This window comes from Phalangium opilio, unplaced genomic scaffold (assembly GCF_054372755.1).
Source record: "Phalangium opilio isolate 3A_F unplaced genomic scaffold, DU_Popi_V2 ptg000025l_1, whole genome shotgun sequence".
NCBI classification, from domain to species: domain Eukaryota; kingdom Metazoa; phylum Arthropoda; class Arachnida; order Opiliones; family Phalangiidae; genus Phalangium; species Phalangium opilio.
The window spans coordinates 4,865,756-4,892,891 of NW_028324156.1; the positions used below are offsets into that span (position 1 = coordinate 4,865,756).

General features: G+C 38.0%; 1 protein-coding gene across 3 annotated transcripts in view; it reads right to left on the reverse strand.

Annotated features, from left to right (window-relative positions):
- The window catches only part of LOC149691935 (nephrin-like), a 127,643-nt gene that overhangs the window by 66,928 nt on the left and 33,579 nt on the right, over positions 1-27,136 (reverse strand). For all 3 annotated transcript variants that reach the window (XM_089869413.1, XM_089869412.1, XM_089869411.1), the window contains one exon: positions 7,867-8,211. In XM_089869413.1, coding sequence (XP_089725539.1) covers positions 7,867-8,071 — 205 coding nt within the window. In that variant the 5' untranslated portion in view covers positions 8,072-8,211. The remainder of the gene's footprint in view (positions 1-7,866; positions 8,212-27,136) is intronic.

Consider the following 27,136-nt stretch of genomic DNA (forward strand, 5'->3'; position numbering starts at 1 on the left):
AGTTAGCAAAGTTTAAACCACATTTTTAAAATTGATACAGTTGAAATTTAGAATTTAATTTGTAAATATGTTGTGTTCTTAGGGTCAAACTGAGTGGAAAGTGCATGTCAAAGAACATGCTGGGGTCTGAAATATTTAGTAATGGAGATATGGGCTCCCAAATATTGATTGGACCCCAAAAACAAGGGAAATAGCCACACAGATGTGGAGTAGGACATATCAGCCTTCAATATTCTTCAATTTAAGAACGTTATTGAGCCTTTATCTAGCAAAAGTGTCTACTATTAAATAGACAGAAGTGTGCGTACCCTGGTAATGTAAAGCTAATGTCTCCACATACGTGACAATTTCTTTGTTTTAGGGGCCAATAAATGTTTGGTAGACGCCATTCATGTTCTCTGACACTTTCCACTCAATTTGACCTTAAGAATATACCCTTTAATTTATCAGAAACACCCTGTATAGAGAAAGGTCTTTGGTGTCGAGTCTCCTTTCATAAAATTTTATATTGAATTAAAAACACTCTAAGATACTTTGAAGTCAGCGGTGGCGCCTGAATATTTAATTAAGGAATCCTTAATTATAAATTATGTAAAGCAGCTAATAATTTTCTATTTTTAGAAATAAATCAAGTCAAAATTCACCAAAATGCATTAACACCATCATCTATGATTTACGCTCATTCAAAAACATAACGACGGCGTTAAAAACCTTAATAAATAATAAAATAAATTCTCAGACGTAATTTGACTATTGTTTGATAAAAATACAAGGTATTTCCCGCCTTTAACTGTACTGCACACCAATACGCGTGCAATTTCTAAAAAAAAATTCAGATCTATTTTATGTGTGCACTGTTAGTTTTCGATGTTAATTTACCTCAGATTTGAATTAAAATTAAATTTAATGGAGTTCCGCCAGCGGAGTATAAGGAAGCTAGGGTTAACTTCTGACCTAATTTAGGTTCATATTCGTAACACAACTGCGCCTGCGTCGTTCCATAGCTTTTCTGAATCATTTCGAATGAATATTCAGCTAGACTAAAAATCTGCAATTCTAACTAAGACTCTCTCTCCACTCTCGCTCCTTCAATCAATGCTAAAAGTACTTCCGCTAAGCTGGCTAGCTCTCTAATAATTCGTTACGACGCGGATTTACAGCTATAAACAGGATTGTAAATAGAGTCCCAAAGTTATACTTATAAAATTTAATTACCGAACACTCTCTTGTTAGATGAATATTTTAGCCAATCAAAAGGGTTAACGCTTATAGCAGACGACATTCCCAACTATAAGGTATCCACTTTGATACCTTAAAATATTAGGATAGGATTGGAAGGGAAGGGCGAACTTGACACGTTATAATTATAGCTATCTATTCCCGGGTTGCCTAAAATATCTGTCTGTCCAAACCGGGAATAGGAGGTCTTTAACGCTGCTATAGGTGTCAAAACGCGTAATTTTGACATCTTAAAATGTTTCTCCAGAAGGCATAATAATTTAGTCATCAAAATATAACATGATAATAATGGTCGTTTATCGTAAACAAAATTTTTAAATGAATTATTTGACAAGCAAGGCTATCATAAGTTTCTTATCATTATTACCCAAGTAGCTAAATTAAATTGAAAGGCTTTGGACCAATTGCGTAACTCAAAAAATAATATCGAAGACCCTCCCTTAATTAAGTAGTAAAAACTTACACCTTAATGAGTTGGAAAAACATCAACTTAGTTTAAATTCTCAAAAACATTTAGTTAAGATTGGAAGAGTATTTTACGGATGACCCCTTAAATTTTAATAAAAAAATTAAAGACAATGATTTCTAATTTAATTAAGGGGTCATCCATAAAACACTAAAATCATAACTCGAAAACAATGGCCCGGACGGCAAAATGGAGATAGAAGTTACATTTTCGACTCAAAATCGTTCGTCCAAAGAACATCCTTTTAATTTATGGCAGACTTATCAGAAACACCCTGACTATTTTTCTTTATAACTTTGAAAAATAGGTGAAACTATGCAGACTAGAAGGATTCATGCCATAAACGCAAGGATTCCAGGCTACTTGAGGACAAAAATATAGACTACTTTGTCCTTCAAGTAGCCTGACCTCCTTGTGTAAATGGTATAAATCCTCCTAGTACAATGCAGGAAAGTTATACACTATAATGAGGTTCACGTACTAAAATATGATTTATTACATATAACGTTTTCATTACCCCTATCCTAGTAAATTTTAGTAACGTTAACTCAATTTGTGAACAGCCCCTAATTCCTTTTTTCCCTCGCTTAAAACGTTGGTAGCGTTGCACTGGCCTACTTGTAACTTATTATTATATTATTTACTTAGGCAAACTATATGTATCTTGGCAGACATCTCTGCAGTTTTGGCAAGCAATTTCATTAATGAGGCTGTACGTCATTAATGTATATAAGGTTTAAGGATCTTTACAGTCAGGCCATCAAGGCTTTGAAATAAAAAAAGGTAAGGGTTAAGGCTTTTAACTTTTATTATCCACAAACTACCTTCCCTCCTTTCTCTCTCTAAAACCCTTCTCTGAATTTTCCGAAAAATGAAATGAACGATGCGAAATTAAAAGTAACAGGTGTAGCTATAAAATATTTTCATTTTCTTTTTTAATTCTCGTGTGCATGCATGCTCTCTTTACCGTTTATAACCCTAAACCCTGCAGCAGTAAAAAAGGCGGGAAAACGGGGTTGGTATTAAAGGCGCCAAAACTTAAATCACTAACGCCCTCTTTCGAATATCGTTTCGTTTCCCTTAGGATTAACAAATCTCCATAGGTTCATAAGATGTGTTCCATAAGTTTGTCACTGGTTACAAACTGGAGCTTGTCATGAAGTGAATGAGGTAGGTCATAGATTCGAGGTAAAGCGACGCCTGGTAAGGCGCTGTCAAAGGCTTAGTACGGACTATTTCCCAGACTTCCCGGTGGGCGTTTTTGTTAGGTCGTACGGTACGAAAACGTTGACAATGCCCTCTGTGCCTTACAAACAGAATCTATTTCGTGAGAACTAACATCTATTTTTAAATGGCACTAGGCGGCAGCACTTAACGATCCCCTACCAATGGTAGAAACGTTCGTTCGCGAGGTACGCTGGGTGTTTTTCATATAAGATACCCGGCAATATTTCTACTCCATTTTACCTTTCTCTTCATCGAAAATAAAGGGCCAGGAAAGATATTCCTTTCTTTACTAAGTAATAATTCCGAAACAAAAAGTTATTTCAATGATCAAACCGACATAATTTAAGTATGACTATTAGCCATATTACCGCAATGCACACATTCAGGGAGCTCTTAGGAAAAACGAGGTTGAAATTTAATATATAATATTTGCACGGAATATTACGGAAATTCTTTTTGGTCTGGTATTCTATATGCCCTGGTATAGATCCCGGATCGGTATTGTTTTCACAGCAGTTTTTTATTTTCCTTTTTTTAGAAAAAAATCACGAGGAATTTTTCTCTACGCGGTATTTGTTTATACTATATCTTTTTGTGTAAGAAAAATACGAAGGATAAATGCCTAAGGGAGGTAGATGCCTATGGTTTAGGCAGTGTTTGTCTGTCCGTCTCGAATGGTAATAGTGGCATCAAATGAATAAGACATAAATTGCGCATTGTACACACTAGTTGTTGTAACGAAATTTTCAATTCAAATTCCTTGACCTATTTAAGGGATTTTCCCTAAAGCTTTTAGGCCCAATTTTCATTATTCTAAATATAAGTAAACACTTGCAAAACATTGCAGATCCAGCTCAGCTCCCTTATTTTGGTGCATGTGGTAAAACGTGATCTCGCTAAAACTGCAGCGTTTAAAGCGACACCCAGGTGGATCGTTGAACCGGGGATATTTTAGCCACTTTAACCAAATTCCCTAAATTTGTTGAAATCCTTCAAATTCCCTGACTTTTCCCTGAACCTTTGGGCCCATTTTGAAATTCCCTGACATTTCCTTGAACTTTTTGGCCGATTTTGAAATTCCCTGACATTTCCTTGAACTTTTTGGCCGATTTTGAAATTCCCTGACATTTCCTTGAACTTTTTGGCCGATTTTGAAATTCCAGGACTTTTCCTTGAACTTTTTGGCCGATTTTGAAATTCCAGGACTTTTCCTTGAACTTTTTGGCCGATTTTGAAATTACATGACTTTTCCTTGAACTTTTTGGCCGATTTTGAAATTACATGACTTTTCCTTGAACTTTTTGGCCGATTTTGAAATTACATGACTTTTCCTTGAACTTTTTGGCCGATTTTGAAATTACATGACTTTTCCTTGAACTTTTTGGCCGATTTTGAAATTCCCTAACTTTCCAACTTTTTCCCTGACCTGTGTTAACCCAGTTATACTTAATATTAACAAAGAATGTTAATCTCCATTAAAAAGTAACTCATATGAAGAAACGATGGCTTCAAAGGTTTTTGTTCTTAAAGCAAAAGCCCTGCATTTACTGTCTTTGCATGCCTTTTTTTACAAAATGCAGACGCTGTAACTTGCCTATATACGGAGTCAGCCACCCGTATTCAAATATTCATAGAAGATATACACACACACCAGGCCAGGCCAGACCAGACCCAACTACCATCATGGTATATATACAGACACACTCTCTGTCCTGAGGACAAATGATGATGATGACATTCATTCTTATTCCAAAGACTAAGCCTAGCCTAGCCTAGCCTAGCGTCGTCTGCATTTTCTTATCTCGAAATTCCCGGTTCGGGACACGCTCCTTGAGAGCTTGCTGCGTATACTTGCGGAAACTAAGAGTGTGTGTTCTAGGAGATATTCCCATTTGAAGAGGGAGAGAGAGAGAGACAGGTCAAGGTTATTTAAATGATTTATATCATTAAGAGACGCTTCGCTTTACCAATTAAATGGTTGTCCCTCTATCTAAGATATTATTCCAATAAAGATGGTACTAAAGACTAACCTATATACAGGGTGTTACAAAAAGGGTAATTATGGGACTGAAGTACAGTATGGGAAATCAATTTTGAGTAGAAAATGACTAACTTCTATTCTGAGAGAGCGGAACATTGTTTTTTCTTAAGTTTCAATTAAAAATATGAGTTAATATCTGATCCTTCAGTCAAGTGATAACCTCATCTTATCGATACTTTTTAGGCCTTGATTCTAATCAAGACATTTTTTGTCTAAGGGCCACCCTAAACAAGTGATGATTAGCGTGTTTTACGAATGACCCCTTAAATTTAATTGGCATTGCCTTTCAGTTTCTTAATCATTGACCATTTCGACACAAAAAAGGGGTAAGCAATTAACAGTCATGAGAAAAGGGACGTACAAGAGGGTTGAGCCCATCCCGTCTCAGCGCACTATCGCGATACCTCAAGCCTACAGCGCAGGCGCGAAAAAGCGGGATGGAAGGCAAAGTTTCACCCCCCCCCCCCCGTGTCTTTCCCTTTTAGTTACATCGAAGTGGTCCATTTCTATCTCACAAATTTCATGCCTCCTCATAAAAATGTGAAGCGTGGAAGCTCCCAAAAATCTAAGATTCTGATTTACTTGATTAAATCGAAGATACTGATTTCGATATAGAATAATTGGAAAACCTTATAATTGTAGCCGTTCTTGTATCTGAAGGCGATTACCAAAAGGATTAACAAGCTTATATAATACTGCCAGCATAATAAGAGAGAGAAGACGAATCAGGAGACGCGACTGGATCGATACAGTCAAAGACTAAATTAAAGCCTATGCGGCTTTAAACGTATAAAGTTGCCAATCGAAGAGAGCTTTGAACCCTCAGAATTCCATTGGTGAACTTAATATTCTCTTAAATAATCATTCATTACTTTGAACGCTACCAGCCAACGGAAGTTAGTAATTTGTAGCCGGGATATCTGTTATTAAAACTAAAACTGGTTTCCCCGCACGTCAGCTGTAGCGTCAAAGGCCAAATGACCTCTCTTCCCGGGACAAGAGATGGATCAGGAGTTGGTTGGTCCCGGGTGAAAAAAAAACAAGATTGGTAAAGGAAGGGACAAGGGGGACGATTTTAAAATGTCACTGTCAGCTCTTGTCATCGAAAAATCGCCTCTTGTCCCGGAAATTCGTTCCCTCTCTTTAATTACACGCGTTCCTTTCAAACCCTTTAGTGATTCATTCGATCTTCAAACAGCGCCTTTTATATTAAAAATACCAGGACATCACAATCCAGAAAAATTCCTTTAAGCCTACAAATTCAAATTGGGATTGCAGAGAACTGCTGCAATCTTTTGTTATAATTACTACAGTCCTGATTGTTGTAATGCCAAATATTTAATATCGGTAGAACGGGAAGAAAAGGGGCTATAACATACTCAAGGGATTTCCCTGCACATCTTATAAAACCAGAATTAGGCCTATAACGACCCATGTGTCAAAGTAGTGGGTCAATATTAAGAGAATGAGGAAGGGGCTATAGGTCATTTTCCCTAATTTGCTGATTTACTAGAGCTCAGACTGTTGTAACCCCAAGTATTTACTATCATTGGAAAGGTAAGAAATAGGGCTATGACATACTTAGGGTTCGAAAATTACGGTAATTTTGGAAAATGGTAAATTACGCGGTAATTTACCGCGTAAATTACCGTTCATGGTAATTTACGAAAATTCTAAAATAAATTATATTGATCCTTTCTAAGCTAAATATTGAAAAATACCACTTGAATATAGCTATACCTTTCAAAGCATAGTGTCGTACATTATTTAAATACCGAGTTTTTATGTTTGCAGTTCACATAATACTTTTGAACAGCTACATCCACTTTCTTCTTCTTACCCATTTTGTGAATTATTGCTATTTCACGTTTTTAGAACAAAATTCTAGATATGGGCCGATACCAATTTAAACCCATATCGGTACCGATACAGATATTGGTATCGGCCCATCTCTACAAAATTCTAACAACTACAGGGTTTCCAGCTGACGCAAAGGAACTCGACAACAAGAATAGACCAGAAAATAAAATTTCATTTCCTTAATCAAATTTTTTCCACGCTTACTGTTCGATTTCTATGTCTCATGAAAAAAAATAAGTGTGCATGCGCGGCTAGAGCAAAATATGGAGCTTTTAGACCATTTTCCAAGAGAAAGACATGAGAATTCGGTGGTAAATTACCATCGTGGTAATTTACGACGGTAAATTACCACGGTAATTACCAGGGTAATTACCGTTTTCGTAATTTACTAGGGAAAATCGTAAATTACAGTTACCCTGGTAAATTACCGTGTAAATTACGATGGTAATTTACCGATTTAGAACCCTAGACATACTCAATGGATTTCATTGTATCTGTAATAAAACCAGAGATCTGATCTCCCATGTTTCAAAGTGATGTGTCAATGACTAGGGTTTAGAGGTCATTTTCGCTAGTTTCCTTAATTATTCGAGCTCTGATTGATGTAACTCCAAGTATTTAGTATCTTTGGAAAGAGAAGTGGGGCTATGACACACACAAAAGGTTTCCCCTGTATCTCTTAAGATAAAACCAGAGTTCTGACAAATTTTCAAAAAATGAGATTGTCAATTTAGAAGGGTAAGACACTATCCAGGCTGAAATGGCGGCCATGTTAATTCTATGTTTAACCCGCAACAAAACCGCGTTCACGGAAAGGACCCCACAGTGAAACTGGCAATAAGAGATTACTCCGTATCTTTTTACTAAAAGATGGATTTCAGCCTGACCTTAGTGAAAGCTGGGTTTGAAAAAACACACAATGAACAATAGTTGACGGAACTATAGCTAAATAGCATTGTCTGTCAAACATTTCGAAAGAGGAGAAGAAGAGAGAGAATCAATCATGGGAGGGTAAATAAAGAATGTGGCTTACCTAATAGAAATCCGTGTTTACTCCATTGAACCGCGCCGGCCAAGTTTCCGATCTGACATTGAAGGATGACCGTCTGACCTTCGACGACCTCAATGTCCGTCGGTCGCACCACGAAGTACTGTTGAGGAGGAAGGGAGACTGTCTCTCCTTCGACGGCGGTACCGGTCCCGGTTTGCACTTCGTCTTGCGAAGAGGAACTAGCCATTTCGTTAACATTGTCCGCCGATCTCTGTTCGTCGGCCGATGGTCCCGAATTGACATCGGACCTTTCCGGAGCACCCCCATGAGCCTTACCACCGACCTCGTTTCGACTTTCTTGGACTGGATGGACGGTGGTCGATAATCCTGAAACAGGGAAAAGAAAACCAAAGGACATTGCCTTATTAAGAAAAATACATCTTCCTAACATTTGGGGTCACAACCATCTTAACCTTAGTTGCTATTCAGTCACGTGGACAAGGGGAAAGGTTAATTTTTAAAAAGTAAAGCGTGTGCGTCGACAGTCACCTATTAGGACTTTTCTGTGAAAATCAATACACTTCTAGATAATTTATTTCAGCATAAGTTTATAAGATATGTTCCATCCATAAGTATGACATTTCCTATACATCGTAATGCTAGAGACTTCCTGAGAGCTAGTTCGAGAATGACAAGCGAGAATTGACTACACTCGCTTTTGCAGGACTTCCATCTAGGTCCTATTTAGTCTGTACTAAGCCTTTGACAGCGCCTCACCAGGCGTCGCTTTACCTCGAATATATAACCTACCTCACTCACTTCATGACAAGCTCCAGTTTGTAACCAGTGATAAACTTATGGAACATATCTTATGAACTTCAGCCATAGTTATGGTCAAATAGATTCAAGGTGGCACGTTTCTCATGGTACAGGCGCGTGCAGACCATCAATCTTAACACGCGTGAAACTAAAACCGTTGCCCAATTACGTACGCGAAACTATCATTATCAGGTAGCGTCATTCCCCGAAGCTAAGCCTTGGCAAAGAAAAATATAAATAAGGGAGTATAAACATTATCTCTGGCTAATCGAAACCATTGAATACGTAATACACTTTTCTATACATTAGTGACAAAGCTATATAATAATAATGCCTTTGTATCGAACGCAAAAAAGTTAACTTTGAAAATAAGTTTAAGCCTTGCCGCTTACCTTACGGCTACAATTTTATCTAATTCATGGAAAGGTTAAAGGTTAAATATTGCAGCGCGTGGGAACTATAACGTGGGTTTGATTGTATTAAGTAAGAAGAGAAGATAAACCGATTGTCGATTATATTTTTTTATTATATTAAATTATATTATATATTTGGGAAACCGGTTTGTTTGGATTTTTGTTCTTTATGTACACTCACAATTGAATAATTTAAGAATTTGACCAAACATCACGATTAATATTAATTTATATTTGAATTAATATTTCGTAAGAATCAATATTATGATTATTTACCCCTGAAAGTAGTCTTCTCTAAAAGTCCACGTGTTTCGACATCAACGAGAAAACAACTTATACGGGTTGCCATGTTTTTTAGAAAGTAGGTTGTTTGTAAATATATTTGTTTGTTTGTTATTTATGCACAGGAACAATTCGTTAATTTCTGAATTTTACTAAACATCATGATTGATAATAATTTCAATGAATATTTTGAAATAAACACTAACAATGTTTTTTAAGAATCAGTATCATCGGATTATTTACCCCTGAAAGTCGCCTTCTCTAAAAGTCCAAGTGTTTCGACAACTTACAGGGGTTGACATTTATTTTCTTTACATTTTATTTATTCAGAAAGTGTATGGTTTGTTTGTTGTTTACGATCTACAGTCACAATTCGCAAAATGTCCGAATTTGATTCAGCAAACTGCGTGGTTCATATCAATAACACCATAAGTCTATTATGTAAGGTCCGCATAATAGACTTATGATAACACTATATGGGAATGGTGTCATTAAAAGTGCTTTGGTTGAGTTTCTCCAGTAAAGATTGTCCTGTTTATATACCCGCAACATTGAAGCTTTATGAATAACCCCTAATTAGTATTCATCTTCCGGAAATTGAAAGTTACAAATTACGTTACAAAAACATCCAGATTGTAGTATTTTGCTATTAGTCACGTATGCCTCATTCCTATCCTTAGCAGACGAACGTTACGACGTATTTTGAGCATAAAGTGACAGGAAACTCATCCAATTTTCCAGACCCTTAAAACACACACATGTTGCAACACCGGGTACAGCTTAACTAGTAATTTTATAAAGGAGGTTTCGAAAAATTGATGATTGCCAAGGCTTAAACACTAATAACTATAGGGGCGCCAAAACCCTACAAGATAAATCCGCGCTTGTGGTAAAAAGTATAGACCTACATTTTTTATAGTATAAATGGATTTACAAGAAAATAAAAAAGGGTCCATAACAAGTTCCATTAAAAATAATGATTTTCTTTTCAAAAGCGAGGATTACGTGGTAAACCTTTAAAAAACACGAAATAAGCGTCATTCGTGGCATGGAATACAACATATTTTCAAGGATGAGGTCATACCAAGCGCAAAGGCAGGCCAAGATAATAATAAAATGGGATACGAAGTATATACTTTGAGGGTTACGATCAAGTACAATTTCATCTTGACATGGACGCTATGGATTTTTAAGTTTTATAGGGACTTGAAATGTTGGTTTATTTTTATATATAATTTTTTTTTATATTCCCCTATGCTCTGTTTTGATATTTTTCCTGGGGGTATTGTGTAAAGGGGTTTTGGGGATGGGGGTTTGAATCTTCTAGTTTTTATTTTTTTATAGAGAGACAGTGGAGGGAAGGGGGGGAGGGGGTGGCTAAGTGGGAAAAGAAAGAGAGTGTAGAAGAAGAACACACGTCCGAAGTGATTGAGCACTCTTTCCATACTTTTTATATTTTCTTTTACTTCCTCGGTTATCCTAAGCTCTTACCGGAAAAAAGTTGTAAAGATGCAACGAAAGATTGGATACGAGAAGAAATAAAAGAAATATTTTAACGCCTAACCTATACCGAGCTAAGGGAAACTGAAAGAAAAAAAAACAACTCGTCGTTTTAAATACAATACAGGGTGTTTCAGGTAAGTCTGATGTAAAGGGTGACATGTTCTTTGGGTCAAACTGAGTGGAATGTGCATCTCAAAGAACATTGGGTCTGCAACATGATTTTTATTTAATTTTTATAAACAATTATAATATTTTATAAGAATCAATATCATCGGATTATTTACCCCTGAAAGTCGTCTTCTCTAAAAGTCCAAGTGTTTCGATATCAATGAGAAAACAACTTTCAGGGGAATGTTCATGTTGTTTTTGATAAATTAAAGGGTGTGTTTTTAGGGTCAAACTGAGTGGAAAGTGTCAAAAAACATGCATGGGGTCTGCAACATTATGTTAAGGATATATGGGCTCCTATATATTGATTGGGCCCTTAAAAACACGGAAATAGTCACACGTGGAGTAAGACACATCAGACTTCAATTGTCTTCAATCTAAGAACGTTATTGAACCTTTATCTTTACCAGAAGTGTACTATTAATTGGGTAGAGGTGTGAGTACGCTGGTAAAGTAAAGTTAATTCATCCACATGTGTTATGACTATCCCCGCATCGCCACTTAGTTTGACCCTAAGAATGCAGTTACTCTTTAATTTAAAATATTAATTATTTCTGATATCAGTTCATTGTCCCTTTAAATTTTATAAAAGCATCCAAGAAAGATGTCAAAAAGAATAAGCGAGGATTTCTTCTCTCAGATCATGAACAGACAATCACTCTTACAACAACAACAGAAAAAAGAAAAAAAAATCGCTCCCGCGAAAATAGTAAATACACGCGCCATAACTTCCCGCCTTTTTTTCGCGCCATTTTTAAACAAGCGCAAGGATCCATAGTGGTTGATGCGAATGGCGCAGAACCTAACAATAGCAGCAACAAAAGCGGCAAGGGGGGAGAAATTGCCTCGTGCATGGCTGCCAAATGGAACTAAACCATTATCGAGCTAGAAAACTGGGTGGGGAAGGAAAGAGAGAGAGAGGAGTTCACTTTTTAAAATTTATTTCAAAAGCGGTTGGTTGGTTGCTGGTTCCACTCATCGACTATATACCACAAGCAGAAAGAGGAAAATAGTGTACTACTTTATTTCTCGAAGGATGAAACCCTCCGCGGAGAGAGAGAGAGAGAGAGAGAGAGAGAGAGAGAGAGAGAGAGAGAGAGAGAGAGTGAGAAAGAGAGAATCATCATTTCCGTAAAGCAAGGGACCAATGAGAACCAAGGGTTAAAATCGGATAGCTCTGGTACTACTTGCAATTTATATCCAACTCAAAGAAAAAAAATACACTATAAAAGTCTTCCAAGTAAAAATCTCTCCTTTTTTTAAAAAAAAAAACTCGAATGGTTGTAAAAGCAAGCGTACCCTATAAGGGTAAAAGAAGGGGAGAGCTGGTAGAGTTTGTCCAAGTTAGTCAGCCGTCGTTACGCCTTGTTTGCTTTGAGTAATGGAGCCCAAAGAGGATAGGGGACCCATATTACCCCTCCACACCCCAGCATCTAGCTAAAGTAACCGCATCGCCAGTGAAAATAGAATAGCAGATAAGAAGACCACACTTAGAAGAGAAAGACCTAAACATAAGTGGAAAATACAGGGTGATCACTAGGACTTCCGAAGTACAGTGGGATGGTTCTATGGGAGTCCAAAATTAAACTTCTATCTCCATTTTACCCTAAGGATCACCCTAAACAAGTTATGATTGCGGTACTTTACGGATGACCCCATTAAATTTAAGGAAGTAACTAAAAGACAAAACACATTTTTGCCTTCCGGGACAACGTTTTTCAAGTTATAATTTTATGGGTGATCCCTTAATTTAATTAGAAACCATTGTCTTTAAGTTTCTCACATTAATTTTAAGGGATCATCCGTAAAACACTCCAATCATAACTTAATTAGGGGTATAGGGCAAAATGTCATAGAAGTTACATTTTCGACTCAAAATCGCCACGTAATCCCTCTTGGAGCACACTGTATATGACGGGCAAGGGATGGTAGTATTCTCCATCAAGACATGAACTTCTATTTAAGAAAAGATGATGATGCTTTTGATTTCATTCCATCATTTTATAGAAGCGGGTGGGTATATACAGGAAAATTTGGAGAAATCTCTCCCCATACTATAACACTCCATCTATTCTATTGTGTGGCTCAGCCTCTTACAATCCCTGCCCTCTCTCTCTGACCATCTCTTCCCTTTGAATGACGTCCGAGGAGATTTCTCTATGAAAATTTTTATGTCATAAGGGAAATTCAGAGAGTGAGGGAAACCCAGTCCAGGAGATTCAAGAATGTCGCCGGTACAGGCGATTTGGTCGTTTGTGATCTACATTGAATAATTTTTTATCTTAAGCTTCCTTAGCCGCAAATCTATGGTTTGGTTGCGTTGTTATTCCTGCATGCACTCAATATCTTTAAGAGGATGTTTTCTTTTTGTTTAGTAGACATTTTACGATCATTGAATAAAAAATAAATGAAACGAAAACTAGAGTCCGGCGTAGTATATTTTATTATAATTTTTTCTTCTATTATTCTTGAACCAAGGCTTAAGCCGCACGAGACTTTAATAGCGACAGAGAGCGCTGTAAGATTTTTCATAAAAAAGCTAGACGCGTTTATAGCAGGGATTACACCCAGTTCTAAGAAGCGATCTTTATGTCTGTCTGCGCGTAACACGCTTTGATTGAAACGGTGATGCGGTTTGATGGTATACGATATATGTATCCTTCCGCCAAAAAATTTACGATTGTCGGTGGAGACGGAAATTATACTTAAAAAGAAAAATAAAACCACGATATTCTTTCATATAATGTCCGTCTTTATTATCTAAGTTAATATATTAAGTTCCAACTGAAGATTATCGTTTGAAGTAAATTATTTGGAAAAGTGAAGCAACAAGATAGAGAGGAAGAAAAACCGGTTTTTGTAAGGCAAAGTTATGGAGTAACGGCACCTCCCTGCGTTTGGCTACGTTACGCTCTATGAGAAATTAACAAAGAGTGCCACTACTCTATTGAGAAACAAAATAGGGACCTTTACCTAAATAAGAGTGAAGGAGTTTTTGGACAATCTAGGAAGGATCTGTAGAAAAAACCGGTTTTCTTCTGGTCTCAGTAAAATATCGCCAGAAGTAAAGGCCCTTTACCCAAATAAGCTCTAGCGAAGTTGTATTTACATTTATAAACTCCGTAAGGAACCTATAAAAAAACCGGTTTTATTTGTAGAGACTTGAAAGGCGAAATATTATGAAAAACAAATTCACCTTTACCTAAATAGGAGCGAAGGTGTTTTAACATTTACAAACTAAGAAAGGACCTACAGAAAAACCGGTTTTTATTTGAGGTCTTTGTAAGGAAAATATTTAGAGAAACAAGATAGGGCTGTGAAGGGGGTGCTTTTAAATGGGGTTTCACTCTCCCGTTTCCAATGGTATATTTTTCCCCAGACTTCCTTTCTGCCTCCCCTTCTAGAATAGCTTTTCCAATTGTTTTCACCGAAAGGAAAACTGGCAAAGGAAACTAATGAGTTTTTCTACGATTACTTAAAAGGCCTGGAGGCTCGAACAGTAAGCACTGTGTGCTCGGAACAGCAAAACGCGTTTATGGTCCGTTAGTGAAAGAGATCCAAAACCCGGGCCCCCACATAATCCCTCTCCAAATTTTTAGAAAACAAGAAGAGAAAAGGGGCTTCACCTCTCCCCCCCCCAGCAATGAATTCCCTGGGGTCACCTTAAGAATACAATCATGTGTTGCCTACAAAGTACTACAAACCCCAGTTGATACCACCCATAGATATAAGAAATAAATACTCAAATAAACACTCGATGCGTATTTCATTCATTGCTATGAGAGCGCTCGGAATTTGTTTTAATGAGCCATTACGTCATAAAAACAGTTATGCTGAGAGGGCCAGGATTGTTTAATTATACTGATTGCGTCATTTACGGAGCTGCTGTTATTAACGTTAAGTTTTTTTTCCGCCAAAACGTCTCTTCAGATTTAGGGCTAAATCATTCGCACTGATCTGATCTGTCTTTTTACTCCGATTACCGCAACGGATTTCGGGACGAGCAGGCGACCAATGGAAGACGTGAATCCGAGTGAGAGGTGATCTCGATTTACAAATGGAATACGTATATCGTTTCAGAGCACTCGATCCCAGCAATGCATATGGAATTCGCTGTTAGTACTTGGGATTAATTAGAAACGTAAATCCGAGCCCAAGCTGATCTACATCTAAAAATTAAAATGGAGCATGCAAAACCATTCCAAGCGCTCCAGAGCAGTTAATGTAATACTCTATTATCTTATGAAACGAAATTTACTCAAGTGAGGTACGAATTCGACTGTTATATTTCTAGATATCTATGGCTTGATATGGTGAAATATTTCGGGTCGCTTATCGTTCGCTTAAACGGTGGCCCAAGCCGTTTTAACCTTCGACCCTAATGTCAACAGACGTTGTATGAGCTACGCTACAGCGAGGGTGTATATTAAAGGCGCTATTTTTTAGCGGGGGCAGTGTTCCTACCATTTTGGGAACGTCTGCCCAAAATCCCAGGAGATTAGTCCATAATCCGGGTACTTTATGTTATGGACGAACCAGAGAGAGAATGAAAACAAGACCCCCTATATACTGATGTAGTTCTCGCGTTGGTATTTTTTTTTATTTTATTCCTAAGCCTTGGTCTGGTCTCTCTCTCCATCTTTGGATTAAACTAGAACTGTTTCATTTAGGAGAAACTGAACCAACGTAGCCAAAGCTACGCTAACAGAAGGCGCCCACGCAGTATAAGAGGATAAAAGTGGAAAAACATTAAAACTCCTGGAAAAACAAGAGCTTGGCATATACATACACGTATAGTCGTGGCGCCTAGAGCTCTCTTTTCGGATTTGGTACTAAGTTTGCAATGCGAAGTACTATACAACACTGGGACGGGATGGGGCTTCCACGATTCAAGAAGAAAGCAATGTTTGCCTTACGGTTGAAAAACGTGTACGCTTTTGCCTATCATCCCCGGATTCGAGATGATACGGCGGACATAGGAGATCTCCAAAGAGAAAAGAGAGACCCAGGTTAGGCTTAGCGTGTATATTTCGGATTTGGGTTGGATTGCGTTGGGTGTGCTGGTCGGAGGAAAGGGGGGAATTCAATCGGCACGAGACGACCTATGGATTATATTTGTATTCAATCTTAGCGCAGAACTATAGAGAAAAGATAGGGTTATCTTTCAAACGAAGTTCACTCGTTTTCAAGGTAGGGCTCGACTATACCTCAGTTTTTACTCAAGAGAATCAAAATGGTATTAAGAAGAAAAATACGTAAAGTGCTTCCTAAAAAAACCCAAAGCAAAAACACTCGGATGTTGTTTACAAAAACAAGAATTATCCTGGGTGTGTTCAGACTATATTTGCACAATTTCTGGTGTAAAACTGCTATTATAGTTGTTCTTACGCTATATTGCCGGGAATACATACATCTACTGGGAATCATTGCGGCGGTTCCATATCTTCAGTTTTAATTTCTCTACTCGGGTTTTGTAGGACGGGCTTGAGAACGCGTCATAATTCTTACGTCCCTTTTAACTGTGATTTCATTGGTTGGTATAGCAATGCCAGTTCGGTTGCGCGTGCAAGGTTCAAAGCACAGCGAGATAAATTATTATTGAAGTTTAAAGGTGGAATTCATAAAGCAATTTAGTAAAGGCGAAGGCAGGTTGTTGTGCACAAAAGTCGGGAAGTTTGCGCACGACGCCCTGCCTTCGCCTGTACTAAATTGCGTTGCGTCTGACGTATATGAATTCCACCATAATTCGTCATGAAGATTAGACTACCTCGTCTCACAAAATCCGCTTAGATACGTTGACATAAGGGCTACACTAGCTGCGTGTATTCTGCCTTGGGGCACAAGTGTTGAAACTTAGTGGGTAGGTTGGTTGGCCGCCATCTTGGATGCCCACTACTCACAAAAAAGAGCGTAGACTATTTTTCACAATCTACTCGTTTTAATCTCGCAGAAAAAAACCGAAACAAAATAAACTCAAAATTCACGCATCACTTAAACATTCATTTTAAAGTTTAATATAAACAAGTCTCGCGTTGCTTTCAGGCTCCTTTTAAAACTCGTAAACTGTTTCTCAATGTTTACTATTCGCGCTATAATGCCCTCGATTATTGCTTATATAGCGGGAGTTGAAAAAAAAAGCTCCGAAAGATATAGCGAAACTCATCACACTCGAGTCGTAAATGGGCAAACTTTGGGGAGCCCGACAGTCCGTGGCCTTTTAAGAGCCCAGGCTTGAAGCCTCGGTTACTCTGCCCTGTCAACAATATCCGTCACAGAGTTATTAGTCGTAAAGGAGTGCGATAATTAGCCCATATAGCGAGGGATGCGGGGCCCCAGATATACCTTCCTAGAGTTAATAGTGTGGCCTGAGATCTGCATGCTGCAGGGGTGCAGCAGAGGCTATAGTAGCTATCTTGAGCATCCGGTAAATAACAGCGAGGAAATTAGGATAGACTATTACACAGGGTGTTCCAAAAAGGGTAATTTTAGGATCGAAGTACAGTGGGACATCAATTTTGAGTCGAAAATGTAACTTTATGACAGTTTGCTTTAACGGACACCATTTACAAGTTATGATTAGAGTGTTTTAGGGATGACCCCTTCAGTTTCTTACTAATATTAAAAATTTAAGGGGTCATACATAAAACACTCCTTATCTTAACCTGGCCCTTTGGACAAAAGCCAAAAATGGCGATAGAAGTTACACATTTTAGACTCAAAATTGATTTTCCATAGAACCATCCCACTAACCACCCATTTCGGAACACTTTGTATAAGGTTCTAAACTACTATACATCATGAGCGCCTCGCCTTTATACATTTTTGATTTAAGTTTAACTCGAAATGGAAAAATAAACTAAACATTTGGAAAATGGCGGGAAAAATGCAAAATGCGGTTTTTTATTTATTCCCGCCTTTTTCCCGCGTGAAATGAAATAGCGCCAGATTAAACTTCATCCCTTTTTTTCGGGTGGGCCCCCATCTGCATGATCTGCCTAGATTAGATATTGGGATGGATTTTTCCAGCCATTGACGTATATATATGTAGCAATTCCTATATCACGCGCGATCCTAGGTGATGGTGTGGGCGGCATTCGATTTCCCGCGCTTATTTAAGCCGCGAAAACTCTGAAAGCACGTGCTCAATTCCCACGCCAGGCACACGCGAATTTTGGTATAAAGTTGGCGCCAAAAGGACGGAAGGTGGAGAAGGGAGGGGGGAGAGATGGTCCCCCAAAGGATTATACAAGGAACTGATGTGATGGAGGCGAAACCTCTTTGCCGGGATAAATCCCCCGGATATGCTGGCAGATTCCGTCGAAACCAATCCAATAGATATCGGAAATAACTATAGGACAAAATACCATAATATACATGGGTATTTTACTTTTAGTAGCACCAGGGATAGATTTAATTTTAGAAGTAGGAATGGAGAACAGAGTAATCTGGGCGCGCGTCAAAGTCCCGGACCCCTTCCACGGTACGGAGGGGTATGAAAGAAGAGGCGGGTCATAGCGACAGAGGTAAAAAGGAATTACGTATTTTTCGCCGTCCCTGTCAGCAACGTCATCAAAACGTAGTTTAAGTGAGCCAATAAAGTAATTTAAACGTTTCGTTACGTGTTGGAGGGAGGGGCTCTATACTATTCTATGAGTCGGACGGAAGTAAATACTAACCGTTCTCCATTCCTACTTCTAAGATTAAATCTATCCCTGGTAGCACTCAATGTACATATTTATTTCCAATATCGATGGAGGACGAGTAGTGTAGTGGTGGTAGAGGGTGTATGATGATTGGCGATTGATGCGTTAAGGGAATTTTGGCGCGTGATGTGCTCGAAAAGGAGGGAAAATATATCCTTGAATAATTTATGAATCATTAAATTACCTAAACTAAATTCATTGCTGAATTTATTCGACTCTAAAAATGTATGTAGCAAATTCTGGAACGTCGGGGATTACTTGGGGGAATTCCTTCTGTACTTCCTACTACGTTATACGAACTGTACATTAGCCCGAACTAAACCGCTGCGTTGGAATATATTACTAGTTTCTTTCGTCGGCCGAACCTTCCAGAATAAATTAAAGGTAGTAGCTAACTTAGGCCTCCCCCTTTCTCTACCTTTTCCCTATAATTTCTCTCTCTCTCTTTATTATTCTAATTAAGTAGAAAAGTTGTTCGGAGAAAATTCCGAGCCGATAGAACTTTTTGCTTTGAAAAAGGAATTCCCCTTTTTGCCTTCTATATATTACTTGGCGCCAGAACTTTCGGCGGCAATTGGGAGAGGGGTGTCCCGCAATTAGGCCTTTTTACGAGGCTTAGAGATTTAGACACGTTGCCGCGAAAAAGTCAGTAAGTAGGCTATTCGAGTAGGCCTTTCCTTAAGAGGGGTCGGACACACACAGAGAGAGATGAAAAGTTAATTAAACGTGCGCGTGTCATTTTTTGAATGTTGCTAAAACACGTGACATTCTATCAAATCTCGTGATTGAACGACGCGTACGTAAGTATCTGGTAAGGTAACTAAATTAAAGGAAACCACGTGACATATGTTCAAACATCTTGAATTTAAAAAACGTATAACCCGACGAGGTTGCTGTAAAACACGTGACATTTGATCTAATCTCATGAATTAAAAAAATGTCGTATAGTCTATCGCGTTTCTGTCAGACAAGGTTGATGTAAACCACGTGACGATTGGTCTAGTCTCGCGAATTTAAAAATGTCACATGGCTCGAGGCGTTTGTAAATGACAAAGTTGGTGTAAACCACGTGACACTGTTCTATCTGACAAGGTTGAAGTAAACCACGTGACACTTGGTCAAATCTCGCGAATTTTAAAATGTCACATGGCTCGAAGCGTTTGTATTTGACAAGGTTAATGTAAAACCACGTGACAGTGTTCAAATCACATGAATTTTAAAAAAATAGTATAGAGTAATGTCAGTTCTATGTATGCAAACGTCATACCCTTCTATCTCTTAGCTCAGTGTCATCCCCCCTACCAGGCGCGTACAGTATCCACTCTTACAAAAGCGCGCCTAGAGGGAGGGATACACAGTCTACTCCCCTCTCTACCGACACTACTCTATAACCTGACTAAGTTGATGTAAACCACGTGACGTTTGGCCAAATCTCGTAAATAATTTAGCACGAGAGTATCCTTGCCCTTGGAAATAAGCGAAGAAATAAGGATGAAAGAGCTACTTTAGGTGTATATATTCGAGTTAATTTCTTCGATGTTGCGCCAAAGAAAAGATAAAGGAAGGGTTCATTGCAGTAAGGAAACAGACAGCCCAAAGAGAAAGAAGGAGAAAGCTTGATTAAAAAAAAATGCACCGCACACAAGCTCTTGGAAAGAGAGATTCGACTTAATTTGCATTGAAGAGACGTGAAGAGTCTGTTGGAAATCTTTTACATTCGTAATTAAAGTGCTGCGAGAAAAACACCGAAGAAAATCCGAATTAAAAAGTAGTTTCCTCAGCCGGGATTAAGTTTAGCGGAAGCGGGACACGGCAAATGCAAACCTTTTCATCCCTCCCACACACAGGCTATTGTGTTGTATGTACTACCTCTTAATGATTAAACTTAATTTTATTCAGAGACGGGAATGGAAGGTGCCTTAATTAACTGAGAAACGCCTAATTGTTATCCGCTTCAAATAATTCTAATTATTATTATTTTTTTTCTTTTTGGAGATTTTTAATAAATTTCAGGTTTCTGGCGTCGTTTTCGCATTTATTTTTCTTTCTTTTTGTGTTAGGAAATTAGTTTTAAAAGAAAACAGCAGAGTTTCAGAAAGATTAGTAGCACCATACGTTAGTATAGAATTTAATAAAGCCAATAGGGAGGAAGTGATATTTCAAATTGAAATATACAGGGTGGAACACTTAATTTTTAGTAAAATGCTGCTGTCAGACCAAAAGCGTAGAAAAATGACGGAAACCTGATCCCTAATGTTTATTGGGCGATAGTTAAGGTATTACAGAGACATTGTACTTAAAGTAAGACCTTAGTCTGATTTCACGAGTATTACAGCGACATTGTACTCAAAGTAAGACCTTAGTCTGATTTCACGAGTATTACAGCGACATTGTACTCAAAGTAAAAGGTCTTTGTCTGATTTCACGAGTATTACAGCGACATTGTACTCAAAGTAAAAGGTCTTTGTCTGATTTCACGAGTATTAAAGAGACACTGTACTCAAAGTAAAGTCTTAAAAGACTGATTTCACGAGTATTACAACGACATTGTGCTCAAAGTATAGGCCTTAGGTCTGATTTCACGAGTATTACAGCGACACTGTACTCAAAGTAAAGTCTTAAGTCTGATTTCACGAGTATCACAGAGACACTGTACTCAAAGTAAAGTCTTAAGTCTGATTTCACGAGTATCACAGAGAAACTGTACTCAAAGTAGTCTTAAGTCTGATTTCACGAGTAGCACAGAGACATTGTACTTAAAGTAAGGTCTTAGGTATGATTTCACATTTATTACAGAGACACTGTACTCAAAGTAAGGTCTTTAGTTTGCTTTCACGAGTGTTAGAGCGACATTCATTGTACTCAAACCAAGGTCTTAGACTCTCAGTCCAATTTCTCTAGTATTACAGCGACTTTGTACTCAAGGTCTGATTTCACGAGTATTACAGCGACATGATTGTACTCAAAGCAAGGTCTGTTCTATAGTATAGCCAGAAACGTTGGTATGACAATTTTACCATTTTAACACTAACCCGTAATTGCAAACTACGGATGGTTAATTTGCTGCGGGCTGGCCTCTGTTCAAATATATTCCAGAAACCCCCCCTTGCACTAACCCTCACCTCCTCTGGTCTCAAATCACGACGTTGAAGGGGAAAAACGTAAAAAAAACCTCGAAGACTATCTTTAATCACCTCTTCATATTTTTCTTTTATTCGCCTCAAGCTAGAAGTAAGAGCCGCTTGCTAAGAGTGGATCAAAAGCCGCGTTAATTATTGGGAACCCTGGGGTGTGGGGGACTGAGGGCGAAAATGTTCGTTAATGCGAGGAAAAGACGACCTATCAGGGGCCAGAGCCCCACAACTTAAAACGACCTAAGAGAGAGTGAAAGGGGTGTGGGGTGAGGCGGGGGTTTCGGTTTCATTTGGCTCTTCTCTTTCTCTGAGAGGGTGTAAATCACAGCGATAATTTGTCCCGCACTAAAAACCTAAAGCGACTATTTCAAGTGAGAAAAAGTAGGCTTAAAAGAAACTGGAGATCCACTCCCACCTCCCAATTTCTTATTCCCCCGTTTGTATCCCCCCAGGGGTAAGACGGAGTTAACGGTGTGTTTTATTCTCAAGGCTAGCCTGGCTAAGAACCAAATTAGGCATCTTCAAATTAACTAACAGCTTAATTCCAATTCAATGGGAAAAATTTACAAATTAGAATTGGATTGAACTGAACTAGGTAATGGATTATTTTCTAGCAAATTTTCAGGCTAGAATACAGGCGTTAGGTATCTTTAACAGGGCTCATACAAGTTTTGGAAAATCTACTTCCCTCACATTTCACGGTGTTCTCCCATATATTTCCCAGATGAGAGGCCTCCTAGTAACTGCAGGAGTGGTGGGAACCCCTTCAGGGAGAAATTACAAGAGCCTAACAAATTTCCCTAATTTCTGGGAACTTTACTAAAAATTATAAATATCCCTGAATTTAGTTAACAATTTATTTCCCTTACATTTCTAGGTTCTCCAGGCTTTCCAGGTTTATACGAACCCTGCTCAAAATTACCTATCAGCTTTGCGTCGTAGCTTAATTCCCATTCAATGGTAAGAATTCACAAATTAGAATTGAACTGAACTAGGCTATGGATTATATTTTACAGCAAATGAACATTCTAGAAATCAAATTATGCATTAGCTATCAATAGTAGCTTAATTACCATTCAATGGTAATAATTGACAGGGTCAAAAGTTAGGGTTAGAATTGAACTGAACTATGGATTATTTGACAGCAAATTGCCGCGCTAGATTATTATAAAAGGAACTTGAGCTGGGAGAAAAAAAGAAGAAGTATAGAATCTCCTCTGGCTAATTGGTAGCGTTCATTTCGGGAAAGCAATTAGTCTCCCTCGACCCCAACCCCAACCTCGAGAATCAATGCAAGCTCGCCAACTTCAACTTGAAAGCGGATGAGAAGGATATAGGAAAATAATCGAGTTACGTAAGAGAGAGAGCGAGAGAGAGAAAGAGAGAGAGAGAAAAGATAATGGTTCAGCGCAGCGGATATCAGACGTGATTCTATCAACTAAATTTTGGCCCAGTTAATATGCAAATTATCTTAACCAACCACGCATTGCTACTCGCCTAATTAAGTATAATACTATATTCATAATGTATTACTAAGCAATAAATGAATTAAGATAAACTAAAGAGAAAAAATTAATATTTCAAAGATATTTAACGATATTCATGGAGAATGTTTTAATAGACTTTAAGCCTAGGCCTATTACAACAGTACATATCATAACAGAGAATATTCGAAAGTAATAATTAAGAAATTGTTTTAAATGATTTTATTTACAGATTGTTTCTAATAAGTCTGCCATAAATTAAAGAGTGTGTGTTCAACGGGTTAAACTAAGTGTAAAATGCATGGCAAAGAACATGCTGGGGTCTACAATATTTAGTTATAAGGAGATATGGGCTCCCAAACATTGATAGGCCCCTAAAACAACAAGGATATAAATTACACATGTGGAGTTATCAGCTTTCGCACACTTATACTCATTTAATTGTACACTTCTGCTAGATAACGGGTCAAAATCGTTCTTAAAATGTAGAATATTGAAGACTGATGTCTTACTCCACATTTGTGTGACAATTTCCATGTGTTATATGGGGCCAATCAATGTTTGGGAGCCCATATCTCCTTATAACTAAATATTGTAGACCCCATGGTCTTTGACATGCACTTTCCACTCAGTGTGACCCAAAGAACACATGCACCCTTTAATTTATGGCCCACTTACCGGAAATATCATGTATATACAGTAACCCCTGTAAGTTGTTTTCATAATTATGTTGAAACACGTGGGCTTTTAGACAACTTCCAGGGGTAAATATTCCGGTAATATTAGTTCTTAGGAAATATTGTAAATGCTGATTTAAAAAATTCATAAACATTAAAATGCGATTTAAATATTATCGTTAAAATATTTTCAGGAAAGATAACGCATCTCGCGAATTGAATTACGGAGAATTTTCCGTGGAAAATCTGCAGCTGTTTAGATAAAAGTTCATCTTTGTTATTAATTTCGCCTTTTCCCCCGCATCCCTTTGGCCAAGAAGAGCTTGGACCCAACCCCAAAATTATGCAAATTAGGCTTAGTAGCTTTAACATAATAATTAGCTTTGTAGTCGTAGCCATCTAGATAAAGATATATCCGTTAATCTGGAATTAAAATGGACCATTTCGCTTCGAGGCACGTGCCATTATTCGGCCAACATTAATAAGGGTGAAAGGTCGCGAGACGAGCTAGATAGCGCGTGACTCGGATCAAATTAGTCTATGGGGATTTCCCCGAATTATAAGATCACTGGACGGAACGAATGAGAGTTACGTATACACTAAGCCTTGGCTAGAATTATCCATGTTTCCTATTGAGGAAACACGCCTTTCCAACGTTCACTTTGTATTGTTTAATAAACCCGAAACTTGGAAAAGACGCGTTGGGAATGAACAAAGAAGCTAGAAGGGCGTCTAGGGACTTCGTAATTATTATATGTGACGTCATGGGCGGGAGAGGGGGGGGGGTGGCTACTTTAATAGCTCCGTTTTGATTTCCCAGCAGCCGCTCATACTTTGTGGGTCGCCTCAAAATTTAATTGAAAATTTTACCAACCCAAACCAAAAGATAAGCTAAATTCCATTAATTATTAAAGCTAAGAGTTAATTGTTAAACTCAAAACGCTTTACATTTTAATTAATCTTATTTATTATTTTTTTATTTCCTTTGTGGATAATCGTTATCTTGGCAACGATGTGGTTTCTATCTCAATCAATAAAATCGGGAATTCATACACCTAATAAGAATTATTGCGCAACCATTTTCTCAGTGTATCTATAGGCGGATTTTGTGGGAAAAGCTAGACAAATCATTATCTCTCTACGCGTTGAACCTAGCACGCGCCCAACCTCACGTTGTTACCATGGATAAAGAATGCGCGTGAGGAAATTTGTTTTCACTCTACAGGATAGGCAACTCCCTATCTCGGGCGACAGCTTATTCTGTATATACTCTGTTACAACATCGGTTGTCAGCACGCACAAATATATTTCTCTATGAAACGTAGCTTTGTACGTGCTGTCAAGAGACAAAAAACTTCAGGATCCTCAGGATTTAAAATATCCGCTAGTTTTTTAGCTCGAGTGCACGGACCTCTAGGCCTTAGTTTCAAATACGTGTAGTAGGCTGTAGGTAATTTCACACGTATTTGAAACTAAGGCCTAGAGATCCTGAAGTTTTTTGTCTCTTGACAGCACGTACAAAGCTACGTTACATAGAGAAACAGCTTTGCGCGTGCTGACAACCGATATTGTAACAGAGTATATACAGAATAAGCTGTCGTTCGAGAAGGGGAGTTGCCGATCCTATAGCGTGAAAACAAATTTCCTCACGCGCATTCTTTATCCATGTTGTTACCAACAAATGAAATCACAGTTAGAATGACGTCAGAATAATGACGCGTGGCCTGGCCCAAAAACCCGCATAGAAAATAACACGGGATAAATGGGGACGACAATTATTCCTTTTAACTGTATTTATTCCTGATAAAACATCCAGGTATAATTAATTATTTTAGGCTTCAGACCGGGTCTAACTAATCAGAAATATAAGCAGACAGCTTTTAAGATCTACTCCTGTACCAAGAGATTACTTCTCTTAATATCGTGCTAAGCCTAATTCTCTCTTTTAACCTAAATATAGTTCAAGGTTTTCTCCTTAACGAACGAAACCCACAAAGAACAGTTTTTATGGAAAAGGTTTAAAAGATTACATAAGACATAAAAACTAATTAATTTCGCGAAAAACATTGACTGAGACCGTGCAATATTCAACTTCAGCCAAGAATTGATACTAGCAGAAGTTTATAATACATCTCTTCGAGAGAAGTGTACCACGAAGTGGCAGGGGTAATTGTAACATAATTCTTTCCAACATCATCTAAACATTTGGAGCAAGGTTACTAAACCGAATCACATACGCAATAAATAGTACCCTCATCATTACTCTACTAGCGCTGAACTATTTGCCAAGGCGCATGCGCTTGTGGATTTTTGTCAAGACAATCAAGGTTTGTGAGTTGATTTCTGAGGATTTAGTACCAAACAGATATAGAATTCACCCATTTGGTGCGATCATTCCCATCTGAAGTTTGATGAGCGGGAGAGCAACCAAAAAGGTGCATGAGCCTGGGAAGAATCATGTTACATAACTACAGCATTAAGAGGAAACAGAGTGTCATCCTTCTTCTATTATCCCCTTCTGATACTAGGCGTTCTTCATTACCAGACGACTTAAATGAGAAAGAGTAAAAAAAAACCCTACATCTCTAAACAGAGCGTTATCACTTATTCGTATCTTCCCAGTTAATACAGGGAAAGGCGGGGGTTATTACTAGCCCTAATTAGGCATCCCGGCCTATATCTTCATTGTAAAATCAAAACCGGACGGATAGCTCCCCGCACAACCAAAATCAATCGAAGAGACATCGTACACAAAAGCTTCCAAAGCAAATTACTTTCTAAGTCTTGGTTTCCTTCCCCCAAGCTTTATTTTTTTATTTTTTTTAAACCGATTTTGGTTTCTTAGCTAACCACGTCAACCTGTATTGAGCCCCTAGAGACACAGGGAAGAGACCAGGACAAAGAGCCAAACCCTAAGGAATGATAAGTCTATAAATGAACACAATAGAATCTTAGTTAAACTTTCTTACTGGGGTCGATAATTCTTAAGACTTAATTATGAATAGGCTCTAAATTTATAAATAGGCTTAACGTAACGCGAAAAGCTAATTAAACGGAAGATTAACTGGAGAGGAAGTTGGTTAGTTTTTAAAGGGAGGGAGAAGTGGAAAATCAAGTGATTTTTTATTG